The sequence below is a fragment of the Drosophila eugracilis genome, unplaced genomic scaffold, assembly GCF_018153835.1.
Source record: "Drosophila eugracilis isolate 14026-0451.02 unplaced genomic scaffold, ASM1815383v1 contig_415, whole genome shotgun sequence".
Lineage (NCBI taxonomy): Eukaryota > Metazoa > Arthropoda > Insecta > Diptera > Drosophilidae > Drosophila > Drosophila eugracilis.
The window spans coordinates 1744942-1756962 of NW_024573278.1; the positions used below are offsets into that span (position 1 = coordinate 1744942).

The following is a 12021-nucleotide window of genomic DNA, read 5'->3' on the forward strand; positions in this document are numbered from 1 at the left end:
CGCTAACTGGAAAGCAAAACAAGCGTCTTGGAAGTCAAAAAGCGGCGCTGAATTTTTAAAATAATTTAATTAATTCCTTTAACTAAACTAAAATATGGCCATTACAACTGCAGAATCGTCTTACGAGAAACGTATAAAGGCTTTGTTCGACAAACAGGTTCAAATGGAAGCCCGTGAAGCGAGTGTCATCAAGAAAGTATTCAAATTCAACAGCAATTTATGTGAGTTAACTTGTGCAATTGAACCATTTTTGTATTAATTGCTTAATTTTGCTTAAATGCCTTAGTGGATGTCAAGGAGGCTGTTGTTAATCATCATCGAGATGTGGAAAAATTACAAAAAGTGGTAATTCAACGTCGTGAGGAGATGGAAAAGCGAGTTTCCTTCATGGAGGAACTTGCCCAAGAAGTGGAGGCCACGAAACAGAGGAATTTGGTTATGAGAGAGCAAATAAAACAACAAAAAATGTTGGTCAGACAGCGCAAAAACGAAATCATGGAAAGGTGGGTATTTAGAGGTTTTTAAATACTATTTTCTTACAAACACAATTGTTTACAGTATGCTATCCTAGTATTATTCATTTGAAAACCTTATAATAATTAAATAAAACTTAGAATAAATTGAAAAATATTTCTAAATTACACCTAATTGTCAAAATGTTAAGTTTCTTTAAAAAAACAAGACATATTTTACCTTAATGCGCAATGGGTATTTTGATCATTTGTTATTAACATTAGTAGGACATACCCGTAACCCCTGAACAATAAAAATGATTTATAAGACTCATTTGTTAAAAAACGAATTATACATAAAAGACATAAAAAAAATATTTTCTCAAGTAAAAGTGTAAAGCATTCACGCAGTGCCCATTATGCTATATAAAGTGTATATAAGTAATAATGAAAATAATAAATGTTCTTTTGTTTAATTTAATAGCATCCACACGCTGTCGAAGGCAACAGGGACCTATATTAATCGCGAGGCGTTGCCGGCACGTGTGAAAGGTGTCACTGTACTGCATGGCGATAATCGCGACGAGTTGATACCCTTTGATCTAAAGGCCACCGATGTCGAAGGGTTGGACTCACTGTGTCAGCATCTTCATAGCTTAAATATCGATGTATCTCAGTGGCAACAGCTCGTCTCGCTGGCAACGGAAATGTCTATGGAATCCCATCCTGCTACACCGCCCAAGGACGCGGCCAAGTGCAAGTCCATAATTGAGATTGATCTCACCTCTCCGACGATTCAGGCTTGACTTCCGATTAGCTGAGACTGGTGAAGCCCCCCATGGCCTTTATAACACTTCCAATCGGCATTATAAATAGTTGGCGACAAAATAATAGCACACAGTTAAGATTAATTGCGATTTAAGCTTAACGGTTTGGGCATATTATCCGGATTAGTGCATTTATTTTTAGCGTGCTAAGTACACATTGTAATTGTTTAATAGCACTCACAATTATATGATTATTTTCTACGCTAAGAAGCGTTAAGAAAGTTTTAAATACAATTTTTCTAGATTAAAATTGCATTTAAAATTTATATCATCTATCATTTTAATGCCCATATCTATACATGTAGTTGGTTTATATTATCATTCGATTTGATTGATCGGATTTTAAATATTACTGTCCACTTGATTTGTAAATGTGCTTTATCCGCTTTCACATATACACTTTTTAATTCTTATCATATACATAGTTAGTTCTTGATAAAGTTAAAAACATTAAAAATATCTTTTAGATCTTACATTTTTATTATTACCTTTAATCTTTTGTATTAGCGACCGCTGTTGATCGGGAAATCACAAAACTCATAAGCGAGACAGAGTGCCACCGACTAGCCGATCTATGAATAAACACCGATCCATATAGATTGGCGTTGCTTAATTGCTATTGTCCGGCGAAAGTGTGAGTGACTTATCGTGGCTACAAAAACGCAGCTGCACGGCAGCTACGGGTTCAGTTGGTGTCCGGACTTTAAGATGATCACGGAAATTCTCCTGGCGATCTGCTCCGCAGTGTTACTTTGCCTTTCGTATCGATATGCAGTGTTTAGACCCTCCGGTTTTCCTCCTGGTTCGTTTTGGGAAATAGAGTCCTCAACTAGAAGTCCGCAAACTTTATGGATTATTTACAGGACCTCCAAGGATTCCGATGTTCGGGAGCTATCTTTTCATGCTAATGATAAACTTTAAGTATCTCCATAAGGCTGCTTTGACCTTAAGTCGTTGGTATAAATCGGATATCATAGGACTCCATGTGGGTCCTTTTCCGGTGGCTGTTGTCCATAGCTCAGAAGGAGTACGTGAGATTCTTAACAATAGGGTATTCGATGGACGTCCTAAGCTCTTCGTAGCCGCTATGCGAGATCCCGGCCAAGATGTCCGAGGTGAGTCTAATCAAATCCATCATTGATAGTGGACAATTATAATGGCGTTGTTAAAAATATTGGGGTCAATCGCGAGTTAATTGTCGCTGTTGGCGAACAAAACATTCTTATCGCTCGAAACCCATTAACACTTGGTGCACTTCAGCCATAGAAAGTGAAAGCTTGTTTACTTTACGATCTTTTAAAGATTATTATTATTTTCTCATAATTCGGTTCAGGTATATTTGGTATAAGATATTCACTAATCTATCTTATCAATTTTATTAAAAAGAAATATTTTTGCAAGCTTAACAACTAGACTAACATCTGCAGTTCCTTGCGGATTTGGATATCGGCAATTAAAAATGATTCTAGTTAAAAATTAAGATTTTTCTTAGTTTGGTAAATAACAAATTATAAAGAAATCGTTGATAACTGAAGTGTGTTTAATTTTTAAAATAAAACTTTTCACAACGACGTGCACTAATTGTTTAAACACAGCTGAACGTTACAAAGCCTAATCATTAAAAAAAAATATTAAATAGCTTCCGCCACCTTGAGTGATAAGCCCAAGTAGCCTAGACGGTTAATATTATTAATAAATTTAAATTTCCGTAGGTATTTTCTTTCAGGATGGACCCTTATGGAAGGAGCAGCGTCGCTTCATCTTGCGCTATTTGCGAGACTTTGGCTTTGGGCGACGATTTGATCAACTGGAGTTGGTCATTCAGGAGCAGCTGACGGACATGCTCGATCTGATCCGGAATGGACCAAAGTATCGACATGAGCATGAAATGGTGAAGCCAGGGGGATATCGTGTACTCCTGCCGCTGCTCTTTAACCCCTTCTCGGCCAACTGTCACTTTCACATTGTCTACAATGAGTGCCAGAGTAGGGAAGAAATGGGTAGAATGGTAAAACTCTGCCAGATGGGAATGCAGTTCCAAAGGAATGCTGATGATTACGGAAGGATGTTGAGCATCATGCCATGGATACGTTACTTTTGGCCAGAGTGGAGTGGCTACAATAAGCTGAATGAAGCCAATCTCTTTGTACGCCACTTCTTTGCCGACTTTGTGGATAAGTATTTGGATAGTTTTGAAGAGGGTATGGAGCGCAATTTCATGGATGTCTATATAACCGAGATGCGCCGATGTCCTGGTTATGGTTTCAATCGGGATCAGTTAATCATGGGCCTGGTGGACTTCTCCTTTCCAGCTTTCACTGCCATTGGAGTGCAATTAGCGCTACTCGTCCAGTATCTCATGTTGTATCCAAAAGTTCTGCGACGAATGCAGAACGAAATCGATGAGGTAGTGGGATGCGGAAGGCTCCCCACTCTGGAGGACAGAAAGAACTTGCCCTTCACGGAGGCCACTGTTCGAGAGGGTCTACGCATTGAAACCCTTTGGTTCCCTCGGATGTGCCGCACAAGGCACTGGAGGACACCGAGTTGCTGGGCTACCGGATACCCAAAGGTTAGTTTTCTTTTATATCTAGTATTATTAATTTATAATACTATTACTATTCCCGATAGGACACCATTGTCGTGCCCAGCTTATATGCCTTCCACTCGGATTCCCGTGTCTGGTCGGATCCGGAACAATTTCGACCGGACAGGTTTCTTGACTCAGAGGGCAAGCTCAGCCTTAAGCTGGATGTCTCTTTGCCCTTCGGAGCAGGGAAAAAGACTCTGTGCTGGAGAGACCTTTGCCCGCAACATGCTCTTCTTGATGACGGCGACCATGTGCCAGCACTTTGACTTTGTCCTAGGTCCAAATGATCAGTTGCCAGATCTCTCTCAAAACCTCAATGGGCTGATAATCTCGCCGCCTGATTTCTGGGTGCAACTGCAGGATCGGCACTAATGACTTCAAGTACCAATGAGAAAATATTCAGTTAACTAATTTTAAGGCATATTCTTAATATGAATCTATTATTTTGGGATAGAGATTTTCTATTACCAAGTTTAAATTGTATATTTTAGTTTAATTAAATCAATTGTAAAGATTTAACCCTCGAGTCCCAAAAAGTAATTAATAACAAGAACATATAGTTTTTAAACATAACATATATTTCTCTGATTCAGCAAGTATGCCTAAATATGCGAGAGAAACTATTGATCGCCATCGGATTCGGTTAGGGAATCCTGTACAGGCGACATTACGTCAGAAGTAATTAAAAGCGGATCAGTTCCCTCCACAACTTCTGGTAGATCCATCTCCTGGTCGGAATAGTTATCAAATTCAAAATCGCTTGTTAAATCTTCATCTTCGAATTCAGAATCTGCCATCTCATCGAGCATGGAGACGCCCATCGAGCTGGTCGACGAAATACACAAGGAACCGAGCGAAACTGTCGATGAACGGACTGAGACGATCATTGATGGATCGTTGCTTTCGGATTCTGAATCCGGCCTATAACCATCCTCAGCCTCATCATCATCCTGAAGCATAATAGATGGGCCGCCTGGTATGTTCTCCTGGTCAGTGATAGCCATCGGAGCGGCGCGACTCTCTTTGCGCATCTCCACGACTTCGTTTAGGATCTGATGCTGCTTGTCGGCAATGGTGGACACCAGCTGCTCGAGACTCCTGATGGTGGCCTCGTATTCAATGAGCTTCTTCTTTAATTGGCAGTTCTCAGCGCGACAGTTGGCCAATTCCAAGGAAGCACACATGGCTATCTTAGCGTCGTCCGAATTTGCGGATTTTGTGCTAGATTGGTAACCAAAACCATTTATTTTTGGTATCCGAATGTATCCATTTAAAACTTACATGATTAAAGCACTGGAGGAATCCTTATTATGGACCGGGCAAGGGTGGGACATTTTGAGACTTGAAATTTACAGGCAATTCAATTCAGCAATTGTCTCACGACAAAATAGACTTGACGTATTTCAACTTTGAAATTTCACCCGGAACTAACTGACACTGTTGTCTTGTCGTCTTGGATCTTGAGAGAAATGATTTTCTGGACATGTGAAACATACAAGAACTCTCTGTCAATTTTTCCACAGTCTACTAGATTTATTAAAATTTCTTCATGAATAGCGAAATCATGTTCCGATTTGAAAAATCTTTGGTAATTCGATAGATATTATCAAAAATATGTATATATACAAGGTCAAACGAAGATATTCATTATAATATTTTGGACGCCACAGTTTTCCGCGGTTTGTTGGCGTTAGAGTGGGCGTGGCAATACGCTAAAATGAACTTTGTATTTTATTTTTAGATCTCAGCGTCATACGGACGACAATTGATACTGATCAAGAATATATATACTTTATCGGAAACGCTTCCTTCTACCTGATACATATTATTTACTTTTAAACGAATCTTTTACTCTAATAGTAACGGGTATAAAAATAAATCATCAAATAAACCTTAAAACAAGAGTAATCAAAAATCCTGTTGTGTGACAAAAATGTCATGTGTTAAGAATTATTTAATAATACATTTGGCAATCGGAGGCTTAAACCCTTTCAAGTATATAAAAATAAATATAAGTTGTAATATTTTATAAGGTAGATACCAGTTGATATATTTTTTGGAAAAGCCATGAAAATACCATAGACAAATTATATTATTTTAGCATATAGTTATAAAGCATTTTAAATGCCATTTAATGATTTTGTAAGATATTATTTACTAAAAATTCAAGTCTAAAAAAACAAAAAATTATATAACTTTACTTACATTAGGTGATTTCTTAAGCATACACGAATGTCTTAAGTGCCGGGATTTGCATTTTCTTGGCCTGCAAGAACGCCGCATCTTGGACTTACAACCACTCTTAACACCTGGTAAGTCGGCGATAAGTGAGCGTCTTCCTTAACCCGCTTTGGCATTTTTCCGGTTGACGCTTGCGACGGCGATTGTTACATTGATTCAGTTTTCCCCTCTTAATCTAAGGGGTTGAGGTTTTCCTTTCCTATTTAAATATATCTTTAATTACAATTTTATACTCACTCTTGACCGATAATTGTCCTTTTTCTTGAAGCTCAATGCATTCCAGTTCTGTGCTCCTTGATGCAGTGCATCTTCCAAGGACATTTCCGAGGATTGCAAATGATTTTCCATCAAATAACTAAAAAACCCATTTACATAGGGTTCCTTCTTGACTTCACCCTTAGAGTTCATTTTGAATTTTGAAGTACGGTATAAGGCAGATTTGAATTAATTTTAAAAATTTATATTTAGATAATATTTTCAAGGGTGTTTGATTTAAAAATTTTTAAAAGAAAAGTTTTTTTACAAATAATTTTGCACACAAAAATATCTGAATTTGATACAACTTCTCGTTGGCCTTGGTTTATTTAGGATGTATATATTACAATTTGGTTAAAAACTGTTTGCTTAGCCTATCAACAAGCAGTTTAACTTCAAACTTAGAGATAATTTGTCATTATTGTTAGCCGTATTAGTTAAGCGAGAGTCCCTTTTCGAGGACTCTTCTTCAAATATTGCTTCGACACTTATATATCAGCTTATGGACTACTTGATTTATATTCACGTTGCGCATGGTTCTGTTTCCATGCCACTAACTTGGCTAATACTGGCCGGTGTTTAACCCCTGATCCCCATTTTTACCCCCCAAAAGGTCCTTCGATTATCCTTGCCACATTCCTCACAACGCATTTAAAAGGGATTAGGTTTGCTTTTTAGTAGTAGGCCTGCTTTATGGCCGCACTGGTGATCAGAAAAGCGGAGCCAATCAGCATGAAGGTGATGATTTTAAGGGCACTGGGTCTACCGGAAGAATCTGTGGATAAAGGGAAGTAAAAAGATAAATTAAATTAGAGGTGTTTATGATATATTTTCTCTCTCTTTCTTAATACTCACTTTTACTGGGCATCACTCGAATGCACTGCTTCTGATCGGTGTTCGTAGAGTATCCAAATTTGCACTGACAGACGGAGTTGCGACACTCCACGTTCTCGGGATCCTTTTCTATATAGCACTCGGTGGCCTTGGTGCACGATTCTCCAAGTTCTGTAGAATAAGATTATAATATTTAAGAAAAAAAAATATTAAAACTTATAAAGTAATATCTTACCTCGCTTTGTCTCACAAACTCCGTTCTTCTCGTGCTGCTCATCTGTGCATCCACATTTGCCCTCCGTATTACAGCTGGCCAGGAGAGGCTTGCACTGCTCATCCTCGACGCACTCATCCTCCAGCTCCTCAGCTAGAATGAAATATATTTAATTATTTATTTATAAAGCAAGTATGTAATTAAAAACTAAATAAAATATCTTGATTTCATTCCCAAAACTTATTTTTCAGAGTATACGAACCTTCCTTGAGACACTGATCCTTGAAGTGGACGTATCCCTTCCGGCACTGGCAGGTTCGCGACGGATCCTCCTCGTCTTTCTCCTGGCAGGTGGTGTTCTCAGCTATGCAGTCATCCTCCACCGAGCAGTCAGCACCAATACCCCGCAAACAGGTCTCGTCCTTTTCAAAGTAGTTTTCCGCACAAACGCACAGGCGATTGGAGCACACGGAGTTATCCACTGGACAGGCATCATTCGACTCGCACTCAGCTCCCAGGCCATGTTTATATTCGCAGAGCTGTTTTATAGCATCGTACAGGGCGTACTCCTCGCAAGTGCACCTCCTCGGAATCTCCGGATGGCAATATGAGGCACCAAATGGACTGCATTGGCTATTCGAGGTGCAGGACAAGTGATATTGGATGGCTAGTGATGGGAATGAATAGAATGTGTTATATAGATTCAAAAACGTCAGGAGGATTAACCTACGTTTTCTGCAGTTCCGCAGATCCCTCTCGTAGAAATAGTTCTTTTGGCAAACGCAAGTTTTGGTCAGCTCATCGAACTCATACTCGCACTCGTCTGTGCTCTCCGCAATTTCACCCAGTTCTGTGATATATATTTTAAAATATTTTTATGATCAATAACAAGTAAGACTACCTTTAACTCACCTGCAAAACATTTTCCATTACGTCCATAGTAACCCTGACGACAAAGGCAAATATTTTTGGTGCAAATCGAGTGCGGCAGACCCGAGCATGTTTTTCCATTATCCGTACAGCTGCTACCATCTAAATCGGAATATGATATTAAATTATGTTTTACTATCCGAATAATAAATATATTAATATGTGAAAACTATTCAAATTAAATTTAAAGTAGAAGGGGCCAAGATCACTCACACTTCTTCTCATCGACGTCATCGTCATCGCGGCTGGATCCCAGCGTGGAATAGGTCTTGATGTCCTCGTCATCGAAGCGGAAGAGGGCGGGCAAGCGGCGGCGATGGCTATAGGCGTGGCTTTGGTTACGGCTAGAGTTCCGCCGACTGCTAGTGCTCGTCGATGCTGTAGCGGTGGTAGTGGTGGCCGCATTCCTTACACTTCTACCCACCTCCCTTAGCTCATATTGCTCGATGCTCGTCTGGACGGCGATCTCATGGGATCTCGGTGAGATAAGCGGTTCGGTGTCACCATTGGTAAGGGGAGCAAAGGACACCTGGGCGGAGGCATCGCTGTGAGTGGGCGGGGCAGCATGGACAAAGGCCTTGGTTAGCTGTCGTCGGCTTCGGAAGGATGTCTCTTGTTCAACCTCGGCGGTTTCGGTGATCGCCTCCGCTGTGGTCGAGTCATCCTCCTGCGATCCCGGATTGGTGGTCTCCGTATCCTCGACCCCGGGGCCCGGAGTCGTTGTGATCTCGTCAACATAGGTACATACTAGGCCCACGCACTCGGCATCGGCGCCCAGTGCATCACAGTCCTCGTTAACGACGCAGGCATCGTTTTCTTCTGGAAATATTTATTTATATTATTATTCCAGTTCAGTAATTTAATGTCAGGTCTTATTTATAAATGCCTTAAAAATCATTTACTTTATGATATAATTTATATGATTTTGTACTTCACTTACCCATTGATTTGCGACGGCAGATGTTTCCATATCTATTATAATAGCCATTTGCACAGCCGCACACGTTTTGCTGACAACTCACAGACGCACGATCGTAACCAAAATAGCAGTCCAAGTCCTATTAATAGTTTATTTTTAATAAAGAAGATATATAGTAGATATATATAGGAAAAAAATCTTACAGTTTCGCAGGACTCGCCGAGTCCGTTTAGTGGGCGACACTTGCCACGCAGATAGTTCTGGCCATCGGCGCAATCGCAGACCCCGGCTTTACAACTGGCCCCCGTTGGCATAAGATTGCACTGGACGCTTTCGTCGCACTTGTCACCAATGAGCGACGTCGCCAGGCATTGGGTGAAGTTAGCCGCTAAGACCGTATCGAATGTGGAGCACTCGCACTGACCGCTGGCCAAATCGCAGCTTGAACCGTCAGCTGTGCAGTCCTCCGAGCTTTCACATGGCCAAAATACGGCCAGCGCGCCGCCTCCACCTACAATGGTTTACAAAAAAAAAAAAAAACAAATGTGTTTTAGGGAACGGGCTTGGGACACAGGCGAACCAGCCAGCCTGGTTGGTTGGTTAAAAATTAACGTCTCGACGGTGCCTGTGACCACACTCGGATGTGTCGAGGCGACCTAGTTCCTAGTGCCTCACTTTCGGGTCCACCTTCAAGCCGCTTAATTATTCAAGTCGGGCTCCAGTTCCCACACTTGCTTCATTTTCATTTTCATTAATTTTTAGGAAGAGTTGGGCATATATTAAAGAAGCTATTCTATTAAATCAAATATGAACCCTTAAGTTAAATTAAAATATGGCCTGACAAACCGAAATAAAGTGAGTTTATGAAATCAAACATACTCGTATTTGTAAAAGTCAAAGAATGCCTTTAAAAAGAATGCCTTAAATGAATTAAGAAACTAATCGAAACCCAACTAACTTATGTAAAAGAATACAAAATTGTTGGTGGAATTATTGTTATAAATATCAAAATAATTAACTCTTAGACTCACTAGATTTTACCACATATTCTTATAGTAAATAAAATTAATATCTTTTAAAGATATGAGATTTGTGGCAAGAAATTTCTCAAGCGTAAAGAGGTTTTATGCTTTGCTTTTTAATTAAAGAACTAGCCTTAGCTTATAAAATCGTCTATGAACATCATCTTAAATTTTGCAAACTTTAAAATTGCTTTAAAACAGTAAACTTTTTACTCTAAATCCCTTTTTCCCATAGAATACCCCTTTTCCTTGACGCGATAAATTGCTAATTGATTGAACATCCTCGTCAATCCTGTGCGGTGCCACGCCCTCTTATCCTTTTATCTACCTGTCCAGCTGATTATTAAGCTTATAAAAGCCAGCCCCATGCTTCTGCAAGCCAAATTCCCTGCGTCGCGACGGCAAAGCTTCTTCTGGCACGCAACGTGTCGGGGCCACAATTTATTACGTATACGCCAACGACTTCCGGATGAGGTTGCGGCAAACGAAAAAATTTCCATATAAAACAGTATCAAACGCAGTTGAACTAACAATAACAACAATAATAATAACAAGAACAACTATGAGAACGCGAAAAATGGTAATAACAATAACAATAGAACACACACAAAAAGGAAAGCTGGAAATTTCGCCCGACGCTTTGCCACTTTAATTTCCATTTTCCGTGGCCGGCAAAACAATTTCTCAAACCGCAAAAAAGACCTTGGAACCTGGGACATTCGTGAGAGTCCTTTTTTTATGCGATAAATGGGGTGGTGGGTTGATGGTGGGTCAATAGGGCAAAGTACTTGACCTTGATTGCGTTTGCATTAATTACTTGTCGTTCTTTAATGTTATGACTGTCGCCGGCTGAGCCTACAATATTTGTCCAACAATTTTGGTGGTCAGCTGACCTTTTGATATCCTCTCACACTTTTGATTAATTGTTGGCTTTAATTCAATTACCGGAAATTGCCCACAACATTTGGCCATATGATTTTCTCTCCGACTTTTGTTTTCATTTCGTTTTCTTTTGTTTCTTTTTTTTTTTGGTGTTTTTACCTTGAGGATTGAGAACCGCACAAAAAAGGACGCCGAGCGTTAGAAACCATTGGAAGTTTGACATTTTTCCGTTTTGGCAAACAGAGGGATAGAGAGAGTTTTCACCGAACTGCCTTCTAATATGGCTAAAAGGCAACTGACCATTTTGAGTAGGGATTGGACTACATCGAGTGTTCGATTCCGGTTAATCTTATCTCCATGGCGGCCATAAAGAAATACTCATACAACAATGATTAACCGGTGGCAATCAATGGTTTTTCCAGATAATCCCTTTTTGGAATTATCGCCAAATTGGAGTTTCAGCAATTTGTTTTTGGCCAAATGTCACCGGAATTGGTTGCCAGGGCTACAGTGATTACCCACTTTGTTTGCCAGCAGTTTTTTTGGCCATTTAAAATGGTATCGGTATCAGTAAGAGGCCACTTATCAGCGCCCAACACCTGGCTGTGCACACCTGTTCATCGGGTCTAATGGTTGTAGTAAAATGTTAACCCCTTCTGTTCTCCCATTATCAAAGTGTTAAGCTGATAACGCTGAGACGGCAATTTTGTATCGATGGTTTGGCTACTTTTTATTAGCTCAACCAACAACTAACTAAAATAATTAATCTATGAATCACTCATTCAGAAAGCTTATTTAGTTTTCTCAACGTTAATTGCCATTAAAACTTGTAATGTTTTTGATAATTGGTTGTTG

General features: G+C 39.8%; 4 protein-coding genes across 4 annotated transcripts; 2 read left to right on the top strand and 2 right to left on the bottom strand.

Moving 5' to 3' along the window:
* The first annotated feature begins 5 nt into the window (after positions 1-5).
* LOC108116918 (kinetochore protein Spc25) lies at positions 6-1752 on the top strand. Its single transcript, XM_017229057.2, has 3 exons — positions 6-221; positions 287-503; positions 937-1752. Exons 1-3 carry the CDS (start codon positions 95-97, stop codon positions 1256-1258), a joined length of 666 nt encoding a protein of 221 aa, XP_017084546.2. The 5' UTR covers positions 6-94; the 3' UTR covers positions 1259-1752.
* A 169-nt stretch (positions 1753-1921) lies between these two features.
* LOC108116917 (probable cytochrome P450 304a1) lies at positions 1922-4321 on the top strand. Its single transcript, XM_041818908.1, is given in 5 exon segments — positions 1922-2081; positions 2143-2394; positions 2992-3779; positions 3782-4054; positions 4056-4321. Coding segments are annotated over 5 exon segments (1593 nt in total). The 5' UTR covers positions 1922-1987; the 3' UTR covers positions 4242-4321.
* Positions 4322-4426: 105 nt separating this feature from the next.
* On the bottom strand, positions 4427-5318 carry LOC108116919. Its single transcript, XM_017229058.2, has 2 exons — positions 5151-5318; positions 4427-5090 (listed from the first exon to the last, which is right to left on the bottom strand). The coding sequence occupies exons 1-2, from the start codon at positions 5201-5203 to the stop codon at positions 4490-4492; spliced, it is 654 nt and encodes a 217-aa protein (XP_017084547.2). The 5' UTR covers positions 5204-5318; the 3' UTR covers positions 4427-4489.
* Positions 5319-6658: 1340 nt separating this feature from the next.
* LOC108116915 (prion-like-(Q/N-rich) domain-bearing protein 25) lies at positions 6659-11957 on the bottom strand. The gene is made up of 10 exons (XM_041818935.1): positions 11326-11957; positions 9466-9773; positions 9284-9401; positions 8557-9162; positions 8326-8445; positions 8144-8263; positions 7676-8080; positions 7435-7566; positions 7221-7370; positions 6659-7140 (listed from the first exon to the last, which is right to left on the bottom strand). Exons 1-10 carry the CDS (start codon positions 11387-11389, stop codon positions 7040-7042), a joined length of 2124 nt encoding a protein of 707 aa, XP_041674869.1. The 5' UTR covers positions 11390-11957; the 3' UTR covers positions 6659-7039.
* Positions 11958-12021: the final 64 nt, after the last annotated feature.